General features: G+C 38.6%; 3 protein-coding genes and 1 long non-coding RNA gene across 7 annotated transcripts; 3 read left to right on the plus strand and 1 right to left on the minus strand.

The window, feature by feature from the left end:
• Window positions 1-1,739: 1,739 nt before the first annotated feature.
• LOC134336259 (uncharacterized) lies at window positions 1,740-7,293 on the minus strand. 2 transcript variants are annotated; one of them, XM_063018982.1, is made up of 6 exons: window positions 7,224-7,293; window positions 5,878-6,120; window positions 4,001-4,348; window positions 3,427-3,669; window positions 2,506-2,563; window positions 1,740-1,909 (listed from the first exon to the last, which is right to left on the minus strand). In XM_063018982.1, exons 1-6 carry the CDS (start codon window positions 7,255-7,257, stop codon window positions 1,897-1,899), a joined length of 939 nt encoding a protein of 312 aa, XP_062875052.1. In that variant the 5' UTR covers window positions 7,258-7,293; the 3' UTR covers window positions 1,740-1,896. The 2 variants fall into 2 exon arrangements, with proteins under 2 accessions (XP_062875052.1, XP_062875051.1); XM_063018981.1 differs by lacking the exon at window positions 7,224-7,293 and having other exon boundaries at window positions 5,878-6,163.
• Window positions 3,631-5,997, plus strand: LOC134336260 (uncharacterized). Its single transcript, XR_010015705.1, has 4 exons — window positions 3,631-3,720; window positions 4,242-4,424; window positions 4,555-4,735; window positions 5,940-5,997. It is a non-coding gene; the product is annotated as an uncharacterized LOC134336260 (long non-coding RNA).
• A 6,739-nt stretch (window positions 7,294-14,032) lies between the features above and the next one.
• srp72 (signal recognition particle 72) lies at window positions 14,033-21,181 on the plus strand. 2 transcript variants are annotated; one of them, XM_062985110.1, is made up of 18 exons: window positions 14,033-14,137; window positions 15,044-15,164; window positions 15,330-15,453; window positions 16,076-16,225; window positions 16,586-16,697; window positions 16,884-16,915; window positions 17,009-17,133; window positions 17,223-17,280; window positions 17,431-17,562; window positions 18,099-18,227; window positions 18,774-18,846; window positions 18,955-19,019; window positions 19,123-19,218; window positions 19,346-19,527; window positions 19,732-19,869; window positions 19,971-20,008; window positions 20,259-20,418; window positions 20,511-21,181. In XM_062985110.1, the coding sequence occupies exons 1-18, from the start codon at window positions 14,038-14,040 to the stop codon at window positions 20,677-20,679; spliced, it is 2,004 nt and encodes a 667-aa protein (XP_062841180.1). In that variant the 5' UTR covers window positions 14,033-14,037; the 3' UTR covers window positions 20,680-21,181. The 2 variants fall into 2 exon arrangements, with proteins under 2 accessions (XP_062841180.1, XP_062841181.1); XM_062985111.1 differs by having other exon boundaries at window positions 16,076-16,219.
• Window positions 21,182-21,963: 782 nt separating this feature from the next.
• Window positions 21,964-26,410, plus strand: arl9 (ADP-ribosylation factor-like 9). 2 transcript variants are annotated; one of them, XM_062985112.1, is made up of 4 exons: window positions 21,964-22,286; window positions 23,261-23,432; window positions 24,102-24,277; window positions 25,739-26,410. In XM_062985112.1, the coding sequence occupies exons 1-4, from the start codon at window positions 22,071-22,073 to the stop codon at window positions 25,910-25,912; spliced, it is 738 nt and encodes a 245-aa protein (XP_062841182.1). In that variant the 5' UTR covers window positions 21,964-22,070; the 3' UTR covers window positions 25,913-26,410. The 2 variants fall into 2 exon arrangements, with proteins under 2 accessions (XP_062841182.1, XP_062841183.1); XM_062985113.1 differs by having other exon boundaries at window positions 23,264-23,432.
• Window positions 26,411-26,615: the final 205 nt, after the last annotated feature.

Raw genomic sequence — 26,615 nt, forward strand, 5'->3', positions numbered from 1 at the left:
ATAATACTAATTATTATTATAACAATAAATAATATAATAATAATGATGCTGCTGATGTTAATGCTAATAACTGCCACATTATTATTATTGTTGTTTTTTATTATTATTCTTATGGCATCAACAATAATAATAACAGTAAAAATAATACTACTGATAATAATTATGATAATAATGTAATAATAATGATAATATAGCAATAATGTGGCTGTTACAGAATATAGAACACCTTTATTTATCATATATACACATACAGACGTTCAGTACAATGAAATTCTTTCTTCGCATATCTCAGTTTGTTTGAAACCTGGGGTCAGAGCGCAGGGCCAGCCATTGTACGGCGCCCCTGTAGCAGAGAGGGTTAAGGGCCTTGCTCAAGGGCCCAACAGTGGCTGCATGGCAGAGCTGGAATTCAAACTCTCGAATAATAATAATACTAATAATAACAGTAAAAAAATGAACTAATAATAACTGCCACGTCAGGGGGTTTTTGGTCTGTTGGTCCTGGATTTTGTAAAATTGTTTTTGAGACGATGTTCATTGTAAAAATCACTATAGAAATACATTTAACTTGACTTGACTTAACATACATACATGATGGACTCTGACACACACACAACTTAAATACATACAACTACTGTGTTGTGCTACTGTGACTGTATTACTTGCATCTTTGCACAAGATTTTTTGCATTTTTGCACCTTCCTCTTAAATCTGCTGCTATAAAAAACTCTTCACTGCTAACTGCATATCAGAATGTGTTTTCCACCTCACGTACCATTTACTCAGGACCATGTACTGACCAACACTTGTCTCTAGTCTCGTCTCCCTTAATTACTCTTTAGATTAGAAATGTCTTTTTTATTTATTTTAGACTTTGTTGTATTTATTGTACTGTTGTTTATCTGCACTGTGTACTGTATTGTCTTGTACTTTTTGTTCTATGTTGCACCCTGGTCCTGGTTCTGGAGGAACGTTGTTTTGTTTCAATATGTACCTGTATAGAGCTGAAATGAAAATATAGCATCTCTTGACCTTGAATACAGATAAAAGTTTAGAAAAACAAACTACAGTGTCTTTGATTGTAAGCACCAGAAATAAAATATAAATTACATTACACACATCTCTCCAAATAAATGTGGAACCCTGATTATCACTATTCCAGTTTACTCCAAATCTATACTGCATTAATATCCAGCAGTTTTCTCACCACCTCTATTTAACTGATTCCTGTAACGGACTAGTGCGCCACCTACCGGCCACATCAGCCAATCGCGTCTGTGCAGATGATCTCTGGTTCTCAGCGGTAGCGCGCTAGCATAACTTTACTGTCCTTATTCACATCAAATACTAAATATATTTAACATTAAACTCCAATATTAACTTTATTACTAATCAAAAAATCAGTATTCACAAAGTAATATTTTACCTCACACAAAATGTAAACTAGTACAAGTTGGTGTTTTGGTTAAACAGCTAGCTAACATTAGCTGAGTTTGCTAACATACTTACGCGTTGGTTGAATGTCCATTAGCACAAAAAATGGCACAAGATTTAGTATATTAGCAATTTACTTCTACTCAAGTGAACATTAGAGGATTTCCATCCAGCCAGGAGCTTCACATATCCATCAAACAATAACGTTTGTCCAGCAAGAACTTTGTTAGCAGCTTAGAGCTTGTAGGATAAAGATTGTTTTGAGAGAGAAGCTACAGGATTCATCCAGAAACATCATTTCTGTACTGAGTTTTATTTAAAACAGCACTGAACGTTACAGAAGCGTTATCACATGATGTATTAATGAATGAAGATCAGCAGAAGCAGAAGGATGCAGGAATACATGAACATGATTAAACACCTCCAACAGTAAACACTGAACAGTGAAGCTGAGGTATAAATCTAGAGGACGTTACTGCAGGACAGAGGGACAAAACTGAGTTAAACTGGTTACAGATGATTAATAATAACACGCTTTCTCAAAAAGTGCTTTTACAGTTTAAATAATAAAAAACTAAAATATTTATAATGAAACTAATTTAATGAGTTTAAAAGTTTGTGATCTTCATATTGGTGCATCTTTGCAGGTATTTCAGGCTGGATAAGAGAGAAAGTATGATGGATGATCTTCTCTTCCTGATGCTACAATACAAAGCTAAACCGAGTCTTTACTAACTATATAACATGACCAAAAGTATGTGGACACCCCTTCTGATTCTATTTCGGCCACACCCATGGCTTGAGTCTCACTCCGTTGTTTTACATTTACATTTTCAGCATTTAGCAGACGCTTTTATCCAGAGCGACTTACACAATGAGCGGAACACGATGAGCAATTGAGGGTTAAGGGCCTTGCTCAGGGACCCAACAGTGGCAACTCGGTGGTGGCGGCGCTTGAACCGGCAACCTTCTGTTTACTAGTCCAGTACCTTAACCACTGAGCTATCACTGGCCCTGGTTGTTCTCTGTTTCTTGTAGATTCTGGGATAGATATAAAAAGTTCCAACTAACAATGAGAGCAGGACGATGATCTGAAAAATCCACACCGTCACAAACACCGAAAACGCTGCTGAAAAAAAGAGAGAGACGCTCTGTTTAAAAATCCTCTATATACCAGGTTAGCTTTGCTTTGTTTCAACTTTTACACTGTAATTGATGAGGTTCAAATCCAGCATAGAGTGACCTATAGGGGTATTAAACAAATCAATCTCCAAAGATTTAGCTTCATGAGCTGTAGGTTGTTTTTCTTGTTTTTTCTCTTAATGTAATTATAAGCAATTTCTAATTCCTAACAACTATTGGTGTCCTTCCTTCTCGAACTATTCCAGAATGTTCTTTATTGGAAAGGTGATTTGAGACCTTGGTATACATGCCTCTGTCCCAACTTTTTTTGGAAAGTGTTTAATTAGCAGATTTCCTACAACAAATTAAATGGTTAAAATATGAAATGTTTTTTCTTTGTACTGGTTTAATTTAATCAAGGTCATTATTTGCAAATCTGTTGTTTTTATATACAGTTTCCTGCTGATTAATCAGTAACTTAGTCATAATTTAATAAGTAAATAAAAAATATATGAATAAAAAATTTAACATGAGGAATATAAATTGAATATTAAATAAACTCATTTGAATTTGAATATTTAATTGAATATTAAAAGACTATAAATCTCTGGTGATGACATGATTATGAAAATTATGAAAATACAACAAATGAAATGCAGCTCTGTCCCAAATACATTCCTATATACTGTATAGTGTGCTAAATACAAAGCTGAGCTCAGTTTAGGATATTATGTGCAGATTTAGCATATTTTAACCAGGGCGGTAAAATGGTGGAAGGAAGGACATTTATAAGTATAAACAATACTGATTTATGTTTCTCCAAGCTGAAGCACATTAAATAAAATTTTAAATGACAGAAACAAGACTTACTGGGACACGGCTGTAGATTAAAGGTTCTGGTTTCAGAGCTGATGTGATTCTTTACATGGCAGGTGAAGCTTCCAGTAGAGTTTTTATCCAGCAGGAGGGTTTGGTTCTCTTTGTCCAGTCCATGTGGAAATGACAATTCCACAGTCCACCAGTACTGAAGCTCGTCTCCATCAGCAGTACAGAACACTTTCCTTTGTGGAATGGATAAGCAGTTTTCTGTCACGGTCACCGAGGACACCGGCGCTGCAGATGATAGAAAATACTGTGGCATGGAATCATAAAACATCTCAGAAGGTTTCTGTGTTCCTACTGCGTTCTGGTGTCACACTTTCACATCCCATCATGGACGTGTCTCTTTTTTATTGTCTTTTAAGATTACAAGAGTTGCAAAATGAAAAGATCCAGTTCTAACAGTCCAAACATTTTCATTTACCACTATTCATCCTTCTTTTTTAAATTCCTTTCAATTTATTTTAATCTTTTAGTTTTCTAACTGCATGTTAAAGTGTTTATTTAGAATAAAATAAAGAATAAAATGTTTGTTTGGTGTGATTAGAGTTTGTAATTATTTTACCTTCAATGTTCAGATGAATTGAAGTTTCTCTGGTCATCCCGTTATTATCAGTGATTTCTAATCTGTATGTTGCTGAGTCACTTTTCTCTGTATGATTTATTATTATTGTATAATTATTAATATTAAACTGCCACCCTTGTACAATTACAGTTAACTTCTTTGAGTATGTTTTATAATCTAATATTATTTGATCAGATGGCTTGTTGATCTTCATTAGTGTAAACTGAAAATTCCTGGGCAGGTTCTGAGGAGGATCCAGGTGAAGTCGTCGTCCAAGAGCAGCATAACATGGAACATGCTGATCATCAGGGGAGAATTTACAGACAGCAGGATCTTGGTACAGAGAACCTACAGAGAAAGAAAATCAGGAACATTCCGTCATTAACTGACATTCTAAACCTTCTGCAGATGTTCCAAAGCTCCAGTAATTATGCAAAAGTTTGCGCACCCCTGGCTAAGTTATATGTTTTGTAAATACATAAGCAAGTGATGTTAGTGCACAGTTACTTAATGAGGAAAGCCTTAATAAAATTCTATGACTTTTGTCTACACAGGTCAAGAATCATCATTAAAGGCAGTCTAATACGCTCTCCAGCCACAGCCAAGAGTTCCAGTCTCATCCGTGCTACCAACCTTTCCGAAACTGAACAGACACAATCGTCCACGTCTGAGGAAAGGAAAGTCTAGCAGAATTATTGCTGAGGCACCATGGAGGAACACCTACAGTTCTGCATTGTAAGAATCCACAATCCAGCAGCTTCATTTACATTTTACATTTACATTTTCAGCATTCAGCAGATGCTTTTGTCCAAAGCAACTTACAATATAAAGTCTAAGCCATTCAGTGTTAAGGGCCTTGCTCATGGGCCCAACAGTGGCACCCTGGCAGTGGTGGGGTTTGAACCAGCAACCTTCTGCTTACTAGTCCAGTACCTTAACCGCTAGGCTACACAATTGCACAACTGCCACATGTGTGGAAGGGAGCGGGAACAACAATAAACATAAGTGTAAAATTTCCTACATGAAGTCCATAGTGGTGATAAACAAGATTTAAGCTAAAGTGAAATACAGTGTATTCAGTATTTTAGGAGCCCTGTGTCCTGTTCTGCTCTTAAGCTTTTAAGCCCTAAAACTTTACGCCCCTCTTGTTCCCCCATTATAAGGGTTTGGAAAGTGTGCACTGTGGGGTCAACCATGACACTTCTTTCTCAAACAATTCCAGAATGTTCTTTATTAAAAAGGTGATTTGAGACCTTGGTATACATGCCCTTGTCCCTACTTTTTTGGAAAGTGTTACATCTATTACATTTATAATTAGCAAATTTAAAAGGTTAAATTAAATGGTTAAAATATGAAATTTCTTCTCTTTGTACTGTTTTAATTTAATCAAGGTCATTATTTGCAAGCCTGTTGTTTTTATATAAAGTTTCCTGCTGATTTATCAGTAAATTAAAGTCATAATTTAATAAACAAATAATAAATATATAAATAATATGAATAAATTGAATATTAAATAGACTCATTTGAATTTGAATATTAATTGAATATTAAAAGACTGTAAATCTCTGGTTATGATATGATTATGAAAATTATGAAAACACAACAAATGAAATGGACGAGGAGATTTACATTCACACAATATCAGTATTAAAGGTGCTACAGCCGGCTCTGTCCCAAATACATTCCTATACACTGTATAGTGTGCTACATTTAAATCTGAGCTCAGTTTAGGATATTATGTGCAGATTTTGCAGATTTTAACATGATGAGGTAAATAGTGGAAGGAAGGAAATTTATAAGTATAAACAATACTGATTTATGTGTCTCCAAGTTGTTGCCCATTAAATTAAATTCTAAATGACAGAAACAAGACTAACCGGGACACGGCTGTAGATTAAAGGTTTTGTTTTCAGTGCTGACGTGATTCTTTACATGGCAGGTGAAGCTTCCAGTGGAGTCTTTATCCACCCAGAGGGTTGGGTTCTCTTTGTCCAGTTCATGTGGAACCATCGATTCCACAATCCACCAGTACTGAAGCTCGTCTCCCTCAGCAGTACAGAACACTTTCCTTTGTGGAATGGATAAGCAGTTTGCTGTCACATTCACTGAGGACACCGGCACTGCAGATGATAGAAAATACTGTAGCATGGAATCATAAAACATCTCAGAAACCTGTGTTCCTACTGCGTTCTGGTGTCACACTATCAGATCCCATCATGAACGCGTCTTTTTTTTTTCTTTTTTTCTTTTAACATTACAAGAGTTGCAAGATCCAGTTCTAACAGTCATAACATTAGCATCGTTTAGCTTTTCTCAGATTAATTTAATGTTATTTTAAATTTGTTGTGTCCAGTGCATAAATGTACATTGTTATTGAATGACAGAATGCTATTCAGGAAGTGACGTAGTAAGACCTGTCCGGTTGATTTGCGGGAGTTTTTGCCATGCCATGAATGTTCAGTAAAGTTAGACGTGTTTTGCACCTGTGTCTCCTGCTCTGTCATTTTACTACACTACAGACATAACAAAATTAAATATAAGGAAAAGGGTAAGTGTTAAGAGCTTTCAGTCACAATTAGAACATTTACAGAAACGGTAAAAATTCATTAATTCATTCATTTTTTTATCTGCTTATCCAATCAGGGTCGTGGGGGGCCTATCCCAGCTTTTCAATGGGCGCAAGGCACACAGTAACATCCTGGACGGGACGCCATTCCATCGCAGGGCAGACACACATACACACACATACCCGATCACTTACAGTGTCTCCAATTAACCTGACTGCATGTTTTTGGACTGTGGGAGGAAACTGGAACTCCCGAAGGAAACACAGAAACGGGGAGAACATGCAAACACCGCACAGAAAGGACCCAGACCACCCCGCCTGGGGATCAAACCCAGGACATTCTTGATGTGAGGCGACAGTGCTACCCACCGAGCTACTGTACTTCCCATGGTAAAAAAATTCTAAATTTAAATACCTGTTCCTTACAAGTGTATTTGCTGAAGCTCCCCGACATTTAAATAATCTGCTTTAATTTTCTCTGTTATGTTTCTCCATTTTAGATTTTTATTTACCACTATATATCCTTCTTCTTAATTCCTTTCATTTGATTTTAATCTTTCAGTTTTCTAACTGCATATTAAAGTGTTTATTTAGAATAAAATAAAGAATAAAATGTTTGTAGGTGTTTGGTGTGATTAGAGTTTGTAATTATTTTACCTTCGATGTTCAGATGAAGAAAAGTTTCTCTCATCGACCCGCTATCATCATTAATTTCTAATCTGTATGTTGCTGAGTCACTTTTCTCTGTATGATTTATTATTATTGTATAATTATTAATAATAAACTGCCATCCTGGTACATTTACAGTTGAATTCTTTGTGCTTGTTTTATAATCTAATATTTGTTGATCAGATGGCTTGTTGATCTTCTTTAGTCTAATCCCAGGATTACTGTACAGGTTCTGAGGAGGATTCAGGTGAAGTCGTTGTCCAAGAGCAGCATAACATGAAACTCTCTGATCATCGGGGGAGAATGTACAGACAGCAGGATCCTGGTACAGAGAACCTACAGAGAAAGAAAATCAGGAACATTCTGTCATTAAACAACATTCTAAACCAGTGGTGTACAAACTTTTTTCTAGGATTTGATAATGTGAAAGTGCCCGAGGGCCAACAGTCCCTGATGACATTATTTTAACAATAAAATATGCAGGCCGCTCAGGTGGCGCAGCGGTAAAGTACGCTAGCTCACCAGAGTTGGGGTTTCGAATACATCGTTTTGTATGCGATGTATTCGCCCTTTCTGACTAGGCTGGGCGGCTGTATGAACAACGATTGGCTGTTGTTCAGGGTTAGAGGGTAAGAAAGTCGGATCATAGGTCCTCATAACTGGTGCGACTGCGGCCCCTGATGGCTGACTGATGGTGCCTGCACAGGGCTGAGGAACAATGCTGATGGGGGTGTGGCCCTCCATACACAGTGCCGGTCAAGTGTATGAACTCGACTTGTGCAGGTGAAAAATGCAGTCTGTACTGTACGTGCCAGAGATTCATTCATCATCATAGATTTATTAAGAAAACCTTTTAATACTGTAATGTGCAGAAACATGACTGGGAAATACTGTTCTAAATTACCATTAAATACCTATAAATACCTGAAACAATCAAGGTTCCAGACATTATCTTTACTTTGTAAATCATGTTATTCACTGCTATAAAAAAGTTCAATTGTGTTAATAAATACAGTCCGTGTAAACACTTAGTCCATATAAATATCAGATACAGATGTGTTTTAAAAACACTACAAACATCACAAATATAAATCATGTTTACAATCATGTGATTGAATAACCTGAATAAACTGTAGAGATGAAACATCACACAGCAAACGAGTTTGGCTTCTTTCTCAAACAGTACCGGTCCGGAGGGGGAGGAGGAGGAGATATTCGGTTTTGATGGACAGGTCTAGCAGTCAATGGAGATACTCGTTACAGAGATTGCGTGATTTTATTCATCTTTTCAATAATCATTTTGATATTCGCTGCTATGGACAGACAGAGATTTATACCCACAATCCACACATGTAAAGAAGTGAAAACCGCTAAAAGTGTTTTTAATCAGACAGCGACAATATATATTTTTTTATTGTAATAAACTTTTTACACAGGTCAGGAATCGTCATTACAGGCAGTCAGGTGGTGTAGCAGTCTAATTGACTCTTTAATCACAGCCAAAAGTTCCATTCTCATCCGTGCTACCACCCTAGTCCAGTACTGAACAGACACAGTTGGCCATGTCTGAGGAAAGGAAAGTAGAGTTACTGCTGAGGCACCAGCACAAGTAGTGCAGGAACACCTAGGGTATTGGGAGAATCCACAGTCCAGCAGCTTTATATGTGGGAGGGAGCATAAAAGGAAGTATAAAATTCATAGTGGTGATAAACAACATTTAAGCTGAAGTAAAATACAGTGTATTCTGTAGCTGAAGAGCCCTGAGCTGTGTGTCCCAGTTCTGCTCTCAAGCTTTTAACCCATTATAAAGTTCCAGAGAGTGTGGGGCACTGTGGGGTCAACCTTAGAACTTTACGCTAATATTGAGGCAGTGTCTTCACATACATAATGCTAACATACTTCCTCAACAGTGTCCAGTGTGTTCATCATTTCCTGATTAAGTAGATAAAAGCCCATCATTGTGTTCAGTGGATGTAATAGTTTGGTTTTATTAAAATAAAAACTTACCCACAGCAGCTCCTGTGGTTATCAGCAGGATCCCAAACATCACCTTCATCTTGATTTTATGTAACAGAGGCATCTCTGAAACGTCCTACCAGTCAAAGATGGTCTAACAGCGAGGAGCGCTGAAGATCACTGAGGCTTTAAAGGAAGTACAGATGTTTTTTTTTTGTTTTTTAGTACTGATACACATCCTTTGTGAGCTTTTTTTTATCGTTCCTTAATGCTTTTATGGTTTTCTTTTGTTTTGCTATTCTGTTTGCCTTATTTGTTCCCCTGTTGCTTTTCCTGTCTGATTTACATTTGGGTTTTTTTTTTTCATGTTTTTGTCTTTTTGCATTCCATTTAGTTTTTTTTTTGTCTGTTTCTAGTTTTATCCCATTTTTTCTTTGTTCTTTTAAAGCTTTGCTTTGTTTTTAACTTCCTGGCTACTTTCTTGTTGTCTTGCTTTTTATTTTTCTGTTTGCTTTTCATCAATTTTTTTTTAGTTTTCTGACAGCTTTTATTTTTCACTTTTAGTCGCATATTCCTACATTATGGTAGAAACTCACTGGTTTCTCTGTGTGCTGTAAGCTCTTCAAACAACTTAACAGAAAATCACACATTGAAGAACAGAACTTCACAGTACAGAGCAGCAAAATGTAAAGAGTCCAGTTACTGAGAAAGGGGAACTGACACTGAAACCTCAAAGTTGATTATCATTGACTTGTGAGAAAAAACTGAGAAGCATAAGTTGGTTGCTGATCAGAACAGTTTTTTTGCTTGTTGAGGGTAGGTAGTCCAGTTGAGCTGGAAACCTCGCTTAAAAACACACAGAGCAGCATCTAAATGAGCATCTTAATCTTAATAAACATGTATATATTTTTTTCTGTTAACTAATGTGACTGGAAATTTTATATTTTTCTAATGAACATACTGTATATTCTTGATAGAGTAGCATGAGTACTAATCACGAATGTAACTGTTTGATACTTTAGGTTGAGTTCGAGACATGCTGGCCTTGGTGTACACACTGTATCAGGCACCTACACCCGTCTATTTAACAAACAAGTTTGTTGTGAAACGTATAACGATGAACAGGTCTTTGTACTAGCTGACCTTGAACAAGATTACTGAGCACAGCTGCATAAAGGGGCAGGAAAAAGGAATTTAAAAAGGAAACAAGGGGGGAGGCAGTCACTCTTTCTCTTTTGTAAAGCGGTGTGAGCGTTTTGCATTATCAGAATAATAAATGTAATAAATCTATAATTTTGTTTTAACCATTAGCCCGGTTGTCTGTGTCAATCTTTAAAGGCTAAGCACCACCTAATGGACCTCTCTAAAGATTTCACATTATTTTAGCTAGTTAAAAACCATAAACGTGAATAAAATGTAAATAACTTGTTAAATTCACTCAAAAATCGACGATTTCAAGTAAATTGACGGAAAAACCCGAGGTCGCTCCGGAAATTGCAGGAAGTTGCAGCGTGACGTCACTGGTGGACAACAGTGTACTACTACACCGTTATGAATGACTTGGACAGCGAGTTTTCCAGTGCTGGTTCTTCAGATTCCGAAGCTATTTCTGAATTTAATGAAGAGGGTGAATCTGCAGTGACAGTGGGGGTGCCTGTATAACGTTCTTTCTTTCTTTCTTTCTTTTTTTGTTGTTGTTGCAGGGTCCATCTTGTTTTACGCTTACATTCAGGTGTAATAAATGTTAAATGAATTAATTATGAAAATGAGCTAAGAGCGTCATTTTACCGCCACCTGAGTGTCAGGCTTTGTGTTTTAAAATGGAAACAATGGCAACAGTAATTATAGGCAAGTTTATTAATGGTTCACACTCAATAAAATAATTGTAATTTAGACTATATTTAAACAGCCTCGGCGTTCTAAAACACTTAATGAGGGTTAATATGGCATTACAGCCTGCAGATTCTCTCTTGCTGGCTTGCTGGAATGATTGAAATGTATTTTTTCGTTGAATAAAAATTTATTGAAACGAATAATAACTTAAAATGTAGTATATATTGTTATAATAATTATACCTACTAAATAGTTAAGATAGTTAACTATTAGATAGTTAATAGTGGCGCAATAATAACCAGGCTAGATTTGCTTTGCTCTCAAGTCTCATGCAGGTACAGTACAGGTGTGTATTAGTGCACCGAGCACCATCAGAGAGAGATTTAGTGCTGAGGGGAACATCGCTACCCCACTCAGATCCTCTCTCAAACCACATCAGGTCAACATGTTGGTTTTTCTAGCGCGCATGATGACGCAGGTTTAAGGTCTTTCAGCCTTTATTCTATTTTTATTTATACCATATTTTGATCAGATTAGTGCATTTAAAATATTTAGCCTAAACACTTTTTTTTCGTTTTACAGTGTATATCTAGCGTAGGATAGAAGCTAAATTTAAACCTTTTTTAACAGAGAAAAGACGCGCATTCTTATAGCGCATCCCTGCTCTGTTCAGTATTTATCAATAAACACGCATTTGATTTGTCCTAAAGCTGTCTCATCTATATATCTATCTAGATATATAATATTTATATATTTGGCGATAATATCAAATCGTTGTTGGTGTTGAATTGAATTATTGCAGCCAAACACAACGCACCTTTTAATCATTTTGCATCGCCTAACATTCAACTTCTTGAGTTGTTGTCCACCATCTACGTCACACGTGCGACGCCTGTGACAGATTCCGAAGACCGCGAGCGACGCAAAACAACAGAATTTTAAGCCGTATTCCTTGAATTTGTAAAAAAAAATGTTTTCTAACTATCAATAATCACAAGTTAGCAACTCAACTTTCGATGCATGTATGTGTTTAAAACTTCAATATTAGCTGGTGCTTAGCCTTTAAGGGTTATTTTGAATTCCCACAACACTAACTAGCCTTTGTTGTGTTTTAAACACTAAACCAAAAATGACCATATTAAACCAGCAGTATTTCTTTTTAATATTTATTTTCTTTATGCATTTTCTCCCTTTTTCTCCATTTTTAGAGCATCCAATTGCCCCATTGCATCATGCTTCCTCTCCACCAATGCCAATTCCGGCTCTGATTGAGGAGAACGAAGCTTACCCACGCCCTCTCCGACACGTGGGCAGACCGATCCAAATATGGATTTTATCGATACCAGCGCTGGTATTGTATCGGATCGATTCTAATGTAATGGGATTGATACTTTAATTTTACGTTTTCTCCACTACATTCATCAGCACATTTCTCCTGTTTCATCAGAAAGTAAAGATCATGTCTGTACAGACTCGTTCCTTTCACATCTTACATTCTCACCTCGCTCCTCCCTCCTCTGATGTGTTTTGTTGTGGTACCGTCTCATCGCTATGTTGTTACAATTCTAACAGACATCAGTACACTGGTAGGCATTGGAAGATTGTAAGTTTTGGAATACTTTGCTTTGCAGATACAGAAATTGGGGCAATTTTATGGAAATAATAGTGTAAACTATATGTACGTAAAAAGTACGGACGCACCCTACGCAAATGAATCGGAGCATGCGTAGTGAGGCTCTTATTCCGTGTTTTGGTGAATGAGAGCTCTTTTCTTTTGACTTTGTGCTTGTAAATGTAAACAGAATAGCATCGATTTTGTATTTTAAATAAACAAGGGCACATATATTCACTAATAAACATTTACAAATGTATTCAGTCAGCAAACACAACTATGAGTTAGCCGCTTGGTGGTGATACGCCATGATGGTAACGCTGTGAGAAAGTAAAGCACCAGAAACAAGAAATCGGAACCGCTTTCAACAACTGAATTTTTTACAACCCTACTGAGAGCAGCTACTTACAAAAAAATGTATTACAATAATACACCTAAAGGTAATAAAAATTAATTTAGATTTAGCAATTTAATGATGCATCTAATAAGCTAATAAGCTCAAACTCTTACTGTTTACTGTAGGGGCAGCATCCATAGTCCACTTAAGTCGTGTCGTCAGTTTGTAGGCCACGCCATGTTGTTATGCCCATATTTGGTAACCCGGGTCTAAGAGAAATTTTGAATGGGAAATATGAATGAAGATTTCACAAATTTCCTCTCTCGCATCCTGTAGTCATAAAAAACGTTCCAGAGCTGTTAGGTTTTGTTTTATGGAGATTCTTCTGTCTATTATCACTGGATCCTCTGAATTATGAAGTTGTTAAAGAGTCAAAATATGAATATTGCTACATGTAAGCTAAAGCTACTGCGCACTGAACTGTTTTGGTTGCTGTAGTTCAGTGACGTGCGGTAGCATTAGCTTTTGTGTAGCATTATTAGTATTACGACCCTTTAACAACCTTGTAATTCAGAGGATCCAGTGATGTACAAGAGAAAAATGTACACAGGACAAAACGTACAGGGTTCTGAACATGTTTATTTAGCACAGGATGCGCTAGAGCCGATTTTTTGAAAACCCCGTTCAAATTTCCCATAGGAGATCTGAGTTAGACCCGGGTCTCCAAATATGGGCATAACGAGGACTACAGAATGACGCACGACTTCAGTTTTGTCAATGACACGCCCACACATCGGAAACTCGGGGCTCATCGAAAAATCCGAGTTTCCCACTGGTAAATACGACACTGAGTTGCCGTTCATGTGCCCTCATCTCGTAAATACGATATTTCCGACACGACTTGAAGGCAGCTTCACTTCATCCATCAGGACGGCTGTGAAGTTCAGCCAATCAGAGCCAGAAGACACGGTACAGCTGGCCAATCCGAGCTCAGGAGGCGGGATCTTGACTGAAAACGGGTTGGTAATCAAAAATCCCACCGCGGTTGCTGCGGTTAGGTAAAGATGGCGGGTGGACCTGGTTCTGTAGCGGCTCTGTGGACTGAAGTAAACCGCTGCGGACAGAATGGAGACTTCAGCCGAGCACTCAAAGCGGTTAATAAAAGTAAATGTTCATATCGATTTATAAATGAGCACTTTTTTATTGTACATTCGGTCATACCGGTGGCTGCTGGTGGCTAGCTGAGTGTGCTAAGCTAACGGTACTGAGTTAGCGTTAGCTTAGCTGTCAGGCAGTTCGTGAGTTTATTTAGTGTATAAAATAAGCAGATGTAAAAGTGTAATTAATGTTATATAGTTGTAAGGGATCTGTTCTGACTGTCTGTGGTGGAGGAATGAATTTAGTGGTGAATGTGAGTGTGTACAGCGGGCTGTAATGTGAGTGAATGAATGATTACGTGTCCATTAGGACTCAGAAATCCATCTGCTCAGCTTGTAAGAATCGCTCGTCATGACAGTCTTGGAGACAGTGTCCACAGTCAAGTGAGTTTTACATCGACATGGACTGTAGCACAAGGAAAAAGCCCCTGATTTAAAATGTCAACATTAAATCCTGTTTCTGACCCCAAGCAGGGTCTTCTTTCTTGTGCATGGTTTCTAAAACCATACTTATATAAAGCTTGTTTGATTGTGGACAGTGTCACTAATGTTCCAGCAGCTTTAAATTAATGCCTTACCTGTTTTTTTTTTTTAATTATTATTTGTTTGGGTTTTTGATTATCAAAACAAATTCCCTTACAGCACAAGGTGGCCGATTATGTTTTCTTCACAACCTTGACAAGAGACCACTGCTCCATGTTCTTTTTTAAATGGTCTGTGTACCTGAATTGGCACAGATTTTATTCCTTATTTATTGTCTGGGCTTGGAACATAAAAATCATATCTCTTGTATCTAAGAGATAGAGGGGTAGCGTATTTAACCACTGCGCCACCTGAGAGCTTCATCAATGTATTCTCTGAGCTCCTGTCTAAATGTTCATAACATCTCTTGTGCTTTTTTTCCTTTGCCAAGTTCTTCACGAGAATAAGGACGACGTGACGGCGCTGCGCTGTAAAATCGTGTGTCTCATCCAGATTAGTGGTTTCAAAGAGGCCCTCAATGTCATCAACACCCACACCAAGTCCCTTACTTGGTGAGCACCGTGTCTGGCTGCATTGCAGTTCATCTGTAGAACAATGAGACGTTTAGACCACAGCAGACTTTATATGTGCATTAATATGTGTAATACTGTGTAAGTCTTATTAACAGTGCAAGTAAAAGGTGTTTTATTTACGCTGATGCTTTTATTTATCTGTAGCGACATGGTTGGATTTGAGAAGGCGTACTGTGAGTACCGGCTGAACAGAGTGGAGAACGCTCTGAAGACTATCGAGAGCATCCCCGAACAGACGGATAAAGTCAAGGAACTCTACGGCCAAGTGGTAAGAGACTCTAATGCAGCAGTGTGATATACTCAACCCTGAAACTATCCCTATCTCTTCACTAAATAACATTATTTATGAAGATATCAATGTATTTACTGGATCTGAAACATCTACATATGCCTGAAAGACATTTTTTACACAAGACAACACAAGAACTGTTTTTTTTTTTCCTGCCTCGCAGCTATAAAAATGAAAGTGGACCCAAACTGTAAAGACAAGAGACAATAAATAAACTAAACGTAATACTGATTATGCCATAAAATAACACAATGTGTGTTAAACAAAACGTAATGTTAGACTTAAATAAATAAATACATTTACTGGATCTGTTGTTGTAGATTTGCTCTGTTTAGCCAGCTAAAATGAGTCATTAATCATTTATTAATTTCTTTTTAAATAAATAACAAATAATACATACAAATGTTTTTGTGCCTGTGAATCACTCCAAATGTGCATTTAACTTTACGCTGTTAGATTGGACACATTTTAGGGTTGTTGCGCTGTTACTAAGCTTTACTAAACAGTATTGTAATTTTAGAATGTATTGCCCCCTCCTAAATATTCTGTGTGTGTGTGTGTGTGTGTGTGTGTGTGTGTGTGTGTGTGTGTGTGTGTGTAGCTGTACAGGCTGGAGCGGTACAGTGAGTGTGAAACTGTGTATAAAGACCTGATCAGAAATTCTCAGGATGACTACGAGGAGGAGCGGAAGACCAACCTGGCTGCAGTGATCGCTGCACGGAGCACCTGGGAGAAAACCACAGCTGTAAATGTATAAACATTTCAACATAGTGATTCAATACACAACCCAACTGAACTTTAATTCATACTATGAGAGTATTTGAGCATATATGGCATCCTTAATATGGGGGGGATTATGACTGATGCACCACAGTACAGTTTAGTCTGTAAACACTGTTTGACCACATGGACAGTTATATATCTATATAGTAATATATATATACACAGTCTACACTCATGTGCATATTAATAAGGACTGTGTGTAATGCAGGGGGTCTCGGTCCTTGTGTTTGTGTGTGAAATGTAAACGTAAGTTTGGATCATTAGCATTATTATGAGTTCGTGTGCTTTTTATTTACACTATCACTGTTTATTTTTACCATCTATCCAGGAGAACCTGGGGCTGCCGGAGAGCACGTATGAGCTTTGCTACAATGCCGCCTGCAGCCTGATTGGCCAAGGCCAGCTCAGTCAGGCCATGAAAAAACTACAAGAAGCTGAAGGTTAGAAACCACGATGGTCGTTTCTAGATGTTCTGGTATTAAAAAAAGGTCAAATGAGATGATATGTGTTATGATGTATTTAATTCACTTTTTGAGAGTATTACACCACAGGTAAAGACAATCTGCATGAGAGATTGAAGCCAAATATATTGTTTGGGTTCTGATTCTGGCATTTTTTTATTGCAGAGCTCTGTAGGATAGCACTATCGGAGGATTCGGTGAGTCTATTTTGCTTGCTTTGGAGTTTCTGTGGACTGTTCTAACCTGTAATGGATAATGGATAGTAGTGGATAACATGTCTGTCTGTGTAGGACGTGACGGAGGAGGATGTGGACGCCGAGCTCGCTGTGATCCATTCTCAGATGGCCTATATCATGCAGCAGGAGGGCAGAACGGAGGACGCGCTGCAGCTCTATAATCAAGTCATCAAACTAAAGTACTCGCGCGTACCTGTCAGGACAGAGTTCCTGCTTAACTGCATGTCATGTTTTTCTCTTTTTAATGCTCTTGAATAATTTTCCTCAGGCCGTCTGATGTGGGTTTGCTGGCTGTAACTGCAAATAACATCATCACCATCAACAAGGTAATCCCAACAACAAGCTAACTGCACGGTCCTAACTAGAGATGTTAATGAGAAGCAATAACCGACAGATAAAGCATTGTTCCATTAATAATGTCCTCATGAGGTATTGGCTGCTGAATTTTTAGTTTTAACCCTTCTGGGTTCCTGCAGGACCAGAATGTGTTCGACTCCAAGAAGAAGGTGAAGCTGATGAGCGCTGACGGTGTCGAATACAAGCTGTCCAATAAGCAGCTGCAGGCCATCGAGTTCAACAAAGCCCTGCTAGCCATGTACACAAACCAGGTACACACACACACGCATACACAGCTATTAAGACGGCAACTGGAGCCAGATTCTATCAATTTAATGCACAAGGTACAATAAACGAGCAATAACTCAGTCTTGTATAATGACTATTTTAAGAACTCTTTGTGTGGTATCAGTAGTAAAGTACATTTATGTTGGTCCAAGCAATTAAGGGGTCCAACAGTGGCAGTGTTGGGACTCGAATCAGCGACCTTCTGAGCTAGCACTGCCCTATAGATGTAGGTTTATCTGCTTATTGCTATTGTTGCTATGATACGGATGCAATTGATATCGTGAAAATAAGAGTTAGATCTTTACATTAGAAGGTGAAATACTTGAAAAACTACTTGAAATATGATCTAGATTACACTGGGATCTATTACAGGTGGTAATTAAATCGAATTTCAAGCAAGTGTTGGATGATTTGACTAATATGAACATTAAGTTTTTACCCATTAACTTCTTTACACATTTACAGTGAAATACATTCCTTTGACTGAACCCATAATAACAGTAGTTATACCATATTACAGGCTGATCAGTGCAGGAAGTTGAGTGCAAGCCTGATCTCACATAACCCTGAACACCCGGGACCCGTCCTTATACAAGTGGCTCAGCTGTGCAGAGAGAAGCAACATGGCAAGGCGTTAGAGCTCCTGCAGGTACAACTACACCCTAACAGATACACTCACATACAAACACTATAACATTATAAACAGCTATTACAATTACGTTTGACGTGTTTTTATAAAGTATTGCTGGTATAATGTTAAATGGTGTCACAACTAAGGGATTCCTAAAGCTGAATTGTCCACTGCATCTGCTTTTGCTTACCGAGTGCCGGAGAAGTTTCCTTCTCTTAAGTCTTTGTGCATCAGTCTCAAGTCTGTAATGCTTACTTAAAGAAAAATGTAAAACCTTGGTAATCCTAATTAAATTACTCTATTTTATCCTACTTTGCTATGGTCTAATTATTGTTGCTCCTTTTGATTTCTCTCCTTTAACCTTCAATCTCCCCTAGAGGCTGGATTGTCCTACAACACCAATAAAACCTGATTAGCCGTGCAGAAAGGTTACAAACTGTGCTGTTGCTGGGGGTCTGGGATTAATACCGGGCATCTTTATAATTGACTAGTATCAGTAGTGACTGCAACAGGAAAAGCAGATTAAAGCCATTTAGTGAGCATGATGTCTGTCTCTCTCTTTAGCATTTTTCGGACGAGCATCCAGAAAGCGCATCCGGGATTAAACTGACCATGGCACAGCTCTATCTGACACAAGGTCAGCTCTTACACACACACACACACATATACACACACAATATATTGTACATGAACTACAAGAGTTTTCATTTAAACCAATCTATCTATGCTTATCATGTGTATTCAGGTCATGTGACTAAAGCATGTGACATTCTGAAGTTGATAGAGGACTTCAAGCACAAACAAGGAATGGTAAGTGTGTTACGTTCTCAAAGCTCTCAATATTTAACTCATTTGTAATTATATGGTAGCATCAGATGTCAGTACTACACATTTCCGTGTGTGTGTGTGATAGGTTTCTGCTCTGGTGACGATGTACACACACGAGGAGGACATCGACAGTGCTATTGAAGTCTTCAGCCAAGCCATCCAGTATTACCAATCAAAGCAGGTTTGCACTCCATTCACTATAAGGGAAGGGGAAAAGTGTGTGATTGTTATGAAATTAAAGTGATAACAGCTCTGGATTTGGTTTTAGATGTTTCTACATTAATAAAAATGTGCGCTTCGTCTCTCAGCCTGGCTCGCCGGTTCATCTCTGTCTTGTCCGTGAGGCTGCGAACTTTAAACTGCGCTATGGGAGGAAGAAGGAGGCCATCAGTGACCTGGAGCAGCTGTGGAAACAAAACCCTAAAGATGTACACACGCTCGCACAGCTCATCTCCGCCTACTCGCTGGTGGATCAGAACAAGGCCAAGTCGTATCCTTACACACATACACTGTCCTCATGCCAAAGTGCTATCATTAATGATTAATTAATTCAGGAATAAGTGATAGCCCAGATAAATCAGGTGTAAAATCTTTCTGAATAACTGAGAATGAAGAATGTGTGTGTGTGTGTGTGTGTGGATCTGTTTGTTAAATGAATGTGTGTTGGGATTTTCCTGAACCGGGTCTCCCTCAGGCTGAGTAAGCACCTTCCATCGCCCGACACCATGTCCTTTAACATCAACGTGGACGAGCTGGAGAACTCGCATGGTGCCACCAACGTCAGGAAGAGGGCGACCAAAGTGGTGGGAGAAAATCCGCCCAAGCAACAGAGGTACAAATGTGTAAATACTTATCAAATAATAGTGCCTGTTTTATTCTGGTTTATGAACAATACAGCTCGTTTTTTATTTTTGTTTCTGTTATTTGTTTTAGCCAAGTGGAAATCAAAAAGAAGAAGAAAAAGAAGAAAGGTACGTCTGTATATAGGGATGAATTTGACTATTTGACATAGTGTTATATAGTGTTTATAGTGGTGAGAAATAGTATCAAGCAGTGCTGATTATCTTAGATTGACAACTTACAAACAAAATAAAAAGGCAAAGAAGTGAGGTTTTAATAATACAGACCTCTAAATGAAAGGTTTTATTCATTCTTGATAGTTGTGAGTTGTAGAGTTACCATGTTGAGGTACTGGTACTGATTGAAGTTTGGTGCCCACAGGTAAACTGCCTAAAAACTACGACCCGACATCAACCCCGGATCTTGAACGCTGGCTCCCGATAAGGGAGCGATCGTACTATCGGGGCAGAAAGAAGGGCAAGAAGAAGGATCAGGTTGGCAGAGGCACACAGGGAGCCACATCAGGATCTGCAGCCGAACTGTGAGTTTAAACGCGCACACACACACACTTTTATTGTTTGCCTGCAAAATGTACCTTTTTATTTATTTATTTCTTTCTTCTCTGCTTTTCAGAGACGCCAGTAAAACAGCGAGCAGCCCCCCCACATCACCGCGCCCTGGCTCCGGCGCAGGCGCCGCCCCGAACACCGTGCCGCCGAGGCAACAGAAACCCAATGCCTCTGGAGCAACGCGCAAAAAAGCCACGCAGAAGAAAAAGAAAGGAGGAAAAGGAGGAAAGTAGATGGACTGCTGGACTCCAGTCCACTCCATCACACCTTCTTTATTTGGCCCTTCACAGATGAGCGACGTGCAGGACGGGGTGAAGACGAGGATTTTGGACTGAACCAACAAGTGTTAACCAGGGATTTGGTTTTGTTTTCGACCATCACGTTCACTGCCTGTATGTGTTTCATTAAACTGAAATTCTACTTTTTTTTGTTTTGTTTCGAGGGCCTGTACGGTGTTAGAAATGTGAATACTCTCCAATGAAGTCACTAGTTCACCTGTTTGATTGATTTTAGGGCCGTGCATAATACATGTGTACACAAAATAAAGTGTGTGCAAATTTAAGGAAAAAGAAAGTTGGTTTATGCAAAATGAAATATTTATTTTTAAAACTCCTGGATGGATGAAGCTTCTCTATGATTTTAACTTCAGGTAATGTGTCCTTCAGCTGTAAAGGAGGCTGAAAGTGGAAAGAACCGCACCCATGTAAAGTCTTAATAAAGTTATTGAGACAAGAACATGATCTGTGTTGTATTTTTGTACATGTGGACTGTATGATTACTGGGTATTTTGGTGGAAGAGAACCAGAGTATCCAGAGCAGACTCATTGCACATATCAAAACTCATCAAAAAATGCATACAGTAATTAAAAGTTCCTCAAACTCTTATTACAAATCATTCAGTCCTGTTTTGATTCATGCGTAATTAAATTATGTGCAATTTTTTATGCTTTTATGAATTTTCTTTTAAACTTTGCTAATGTAGACTCATCTATACAGAGTACAGTATAGTTAATACAATATACAGTAGTTCATATTGTTAAGAATAGTTTAATTACATTAAAATAATAATTCAAACACTCAAATTAAAAGCAGCCCACGTTGTACTTCATATTTTGGGCTTTATATGCAGTGTTAATTTCTATTCTTTCTGTTAAAACTGTAAATTACATTAATAAAATGTAATCGACTCCACAGTATAATCGAAAATGAATCTATTTACTACAATGGTTTCCACTACTTGGGAGTCGACTCACTCAAGGCTTGCAGTAAGCGAATTCGAATCTTTTTGAGAGCTTGTTATGGGCTCCAAAGCTTCAGAATCGACTCCTGTTCATTTGATTTAACCTACGGCGGCCCTGGTTGACGTACTTGAGCCGAATCATTCCGTTGGGTGGAGTCGGCTCAACCGATTTGGAGTCGGGGATGTCAAATTTTGGAGTCGACTCCTATTTCTCAATGCTTTTGATGGGGAAAGCCGAGCCGACTCTGATCTCTTAATAGACGAACTAAAAGAATCGACTCGTTTGGATCTCCTCCCAGCCCTGCGCGGGTGAATTCTGACGGTGTGTAGTTATGGCGTGAGTTTGTGATAAACATTGGCTTTGGAATCATTTCTCGGTTAGACATGCCGGGTGTAAGAGAAGTTGTGTTAGCAGGATGTGCTCTCACCCTGACTGGAGGGCTCGCGTTCGTTGTGTGGAATTTAATAAAGAATAAGAAGAGAGAAAAAGCGCAGGGATCGACTCAGCTCTCGGCTGGGGCAAAACATGGAGAGTTAACATTAGTGGACGAGGTAGTGAAGGCTGAACGATCCACACCAGCTGCTGCTGCACCTTCTCAGGTAGGTTTTATACTTCATCACTCACTACTAAATACTTCTAACTGGAGCTGAGCTAGTTTTAAAAGCGCGGACATGGCTGTGTTTCAATTTGAGTGTTTGAGCACTTGTACACTAACTAGTGCACTTTAATGAGCTATCAGGAGCTCGAGCTCTTAGAGCCGTTAAAACCGTTAAAATTTGAATTTTTAAATTGCGAACAGTACAGCTGAGGTAGTTTCATGTCTTCAGTCCTGGGTTTTCAGCCACTGCTCTTTTACTGTGACTAAATAATTAAAACACACCACTTTATCACTAAAATACACTTTACTTTGAGAACTGTAGTTGTTTTAAATTTATTTAGCGTCTCCTGGAGATCAGCTGGGACAATAATGAACGTACAGCAACGTCTTTGCAAGCCAGAATCTAATCCAATGCTAATTTAAGCTTGTTTGGCTGTGGACAGTCACTCATTTTCCAAACCCTTCAGATTCATGGTGGATCTGGGTTATTTATGGTTCTTGGATAACATCTGACCATCCAGACAAACTTCTGCCCAGCTTAAGGTGACCGTATCGGTTTTCTTTCCAAACTTGTGAAGAGACAACTGTTCCATGTACTTTTAAAAGGGTGTATTCAGACTACCCACGACCCCTTAGTACTGCCATGTTATGAATCTTCTCACTACTTGAAAGGAAGAGTATTTGTGAGGTCAAACACTGATGTTGAGTGTTAACGCTTGGCTTGGCTTAGAGATGTCTACATACTTTTGCCCAAAGTACACAAGCATGTTGGATTTAAAAACAGAATCTTTCCACCCTTGTTGTCAGACGCTATAGTGTTCCACAATCACTTCTTCACTTGATCTGTCTTAGTAGCTCTGAACCATTGACCCTCGTACCCAAACCTATATACCTGATTACACACCTGCAATTTCTGTTTCCCTCATCATCACGTTTTAATGTTTTGGTCTTTGCTAATGTGTGTGTGTTGTGTAGCAGAGCCAGGCGAGCCCTTCCCAGGTCCTCTTTTTGGGTCTGGATGGTGCAGGGAAGACGAGTCTACTCCAATGCTTCGCGACAGGCAGCGTGGAGCAGGATGTCTCGCCCACTCAGGGTTTCAATGCCGTCTCGATCAATAAGGAGAAGCTGCACATCGAGTTCCTGGAGAGTAAGTACACCACACCCACCACACTCACCTTATGTTAGGTTTCACTGGACCTGAGAATTCCTCCTGGCCGCTGTAGGATTATTACCCATCACTGAGCTACCATTGTTTGGAAATGCATTATAATGCCCAAATTGTTGCCGGTGATGCACCATGGAACAAAACACAAGTCATTTGGAAGTGATTCAGTGAACATGACGATGACCGAAAACACTGAGATGTGCTAGAATGAGAGATTCACAACCATGAATGTGCAGCAAACAAATCTGCAGCAATCAATCTTGTCAACATGGACCATTTATTGAATACCCTGCTACAAGGAAGGGAAAATCCTACCCAGTATTAGTATGGTGTTCCTAATAAAGTGGCTAGTAACCTAAAGCAAATACAAATGAAACAACAAGACACCACAATGTCAGCCCATAAACAACCAGAATAAGTGATTATTTCTGTAATGACCGACATGCTGTTCACTTAAAAGCCATCAACTTAAAAGTATTAATGTTTACATGCACCCAGCCTGATATGTGTGTCGTCATTGACCTTTGATGATGGTTTTCAATATTATTAGAACATGAAAATAACAGAATAGACATATTAATTCTATATTCTTTAGACTGGTCGCTGATTGTCAGTGATGGATGTAAATATTTCCTTCTGTATCGTGTGCAGTCGGAGGTAAGGAGGAGCTCCGAGATTACTGGTCCATGTACCTGAAGAAGGCACGGGTGCTGGTGTTCGTGGTGGATGCGGCAGACTCTTCTCGATTTCCTCTGGCTAAAACCCAGCTGCACCAGATTTTGGCCACCGACCCCAGCCTCCCCCTGGTCCTGCTGGCCAACAAACAGGTGAACACAGTGTAAAAATGAGAGTATAAGTCCATCATTGAGCGTGTAATGTAGGCTGCTTAATGATTGCTGAAATAATAACAGTATTTAATTATCAGTTGTATAAGTCAGCTAAAAAATAAAAGCTAGTGGACACTCGGGTGGTGCAGCAGTCTAGTGCATTAGCATAGCACTGCATAAAAGCCAAAGTTCTATACAGGCTTGTTTAAAGTGTATTATTGATGAATGTGAGGGCAGTCGGCGCTTAGAAGTTGAGTATAAAGCTTTTCTGTAGGAGGTCGGAGTAGGTGGTGTGCCCCGGTTAATCCCCTCCTGCTGTCCTCTAATACCTTTTAAAGGATTTTTTTTCTTCTCTGCCTCTGCGACCATGACGTCCCTTTATATTAGTCTATTTCTTCATTCTTTTGATCTTTAATTTAAAGTCTTTTAAATAAATCTGACACAACAAAGCCTGACGAGCGAGCGAGGAGGAGGAAGGGGGCAAAAGAAAGTCATCTGATAATTGTAAATAATAGTGTACTAGTAATAAAAATCATGTGTGCATGAAGTCTCCCTCATATCCCGCAGCTAAATCATAAATATTGAAGTGAACCGGTGTGTCGGGTCAGATCTGTAAATCTTTCCATGTTTAATACAGACACAATATTTTTTTATGCATTCATGGCTGCGTTTTTGGCTGCTCACTTTAAAAATATGACATCCTTGGGGCCGCCTGAGAGCCAATGTGAGCAGCAGCTGTATTTGAGATATATTTCCCTATATTTTTGTGGTTCTGTGGTATATTTTATCCTGTCATGTCGTGTCAGGTTTGTTTCGTCTGCTGTTGTGCTCGTTATATTGAGCACAGTAAAATAAATGGACATGTCTGTGTGAGATAAAATCACATTCATGAATGCAGGTTTACATGATTACAGGTTTAATTTTATTATATGACTTTTCCTGATGCTGGTATATTGGCGGGACTTTCTCTTCGTCTGGTTGCAGTAATAATGTCAGGTCAAATTTATTTGTATGACATTTTTTATAATGGACAATGTCTCAAAGCAACGATACAGATTCCAGCTCCAAAACCCTACTAGCAAGGAAAAACTCAGAGATTTTGAGAGGAATCAGATTCAACAGGTACCTTCATCCTTCTCGACCGGGCAAGAGAATATTTTTTAACTTAATTTAAATTAACTTTGGAAAATGAGCAGAAATAAAAAGCATAATGAAATGAATTGGAGTTCATCATCCTTCAGTTTCTAGGTGATCAAAGTTTTGTCTAATAAATGTTGGAGGAAGCGTGTGCTAGCCTGTGGCTCTCCTTGACCTGCAGGGTGCATAGAAGAATTAGAAATATCCCAAGTGGGATACAACAGGGGAAAATGCAAAAAGTCAATAAATGAAATAAAATCTGACTTGAAAACACGTTGATTTGATTATTTTTTTAATTTTCTATACCCTCTGTCTGTCTGTCAGGACCTGCCGGGGGCGTGTGGGGTGTCCGAGCTGTTCGAATCTCTGGCGCTGGGCTTGGTGGGTGATGCTCGTCAGCTGTACATTTTGGGAACACACGTTCAAAACGGCTCGGCTGTCTCCAGCACCCGAATCCGGGAGGCTTTTGATCTGATCGTGGAGATAATGAACGGTTAAAGTGCCGAGCAGCAGGGCTTCACCCGATTATCTAATCCAGCAGCTATAATTCTGATAAATGAGTCGGATTATCACGTCTGAATGTTATTTATTCAGGGACTTTTTCGTACCAAAGATGTTTTTGTAGGATTGCAGTTTTAATAAGAAAAAATGTAACCCTGAAACCTTTTGATAAAAGTGATCCAAGGATGTTTTGAAAAACCAAAGACGTGTAGTTTAATGCCCTGTGATTGATTGTGACTCCTCTATAATGGTTTAATCTCTCCTAAACACTGGTAATACTTTTAAAGAAACGATTTGGTTTAAAATTAAATGTAGATTTTTTACTGAATGTAGTAGGTGAGACGTGGCCATTTGCACTGGAGCCGCAGCGCTAATGTATGTAACAAGTAGAAAAGCTAATAGCTGTAAAAATCAGTGTAGCATCATGTCAACTGTTAACATTTTGACTCTTATTTATATAAAATGATCAATAATTAAACTGTAATAACCCCCTGACTAGTTTTGTTTGTGTAACCTTTTTATACACTACTTTTTGGCTATTTAAGTGGTCTCTAACTGGAAAATGTTATTCGACTGGGAAATTGCACTTGAATGACCAACGGATTCGTATTTACACTAGAAAACATGGGGAATTTTGGAGGAGTTTACAGGATTCCATGCACACAGCGAACTTTAACCTTAAACTGTGGACACATTTAAT

Source organism: Trichomycterus rosablanca, chromosome 22, assembly GCF_030014385.1.
Source record: "Trichomycterus rosablanca isolate fTriRos1 chromosome 22, fTriRos1.hap1, whole genome shotgun sequence".
Classification (NCBI taxonomy): Eukaryota; Metazoa; Chordata; class Actinopteri; order Siluriformes; family Trichomycteridae; genus Trichomycterus; species Trichomycterus rosablanca.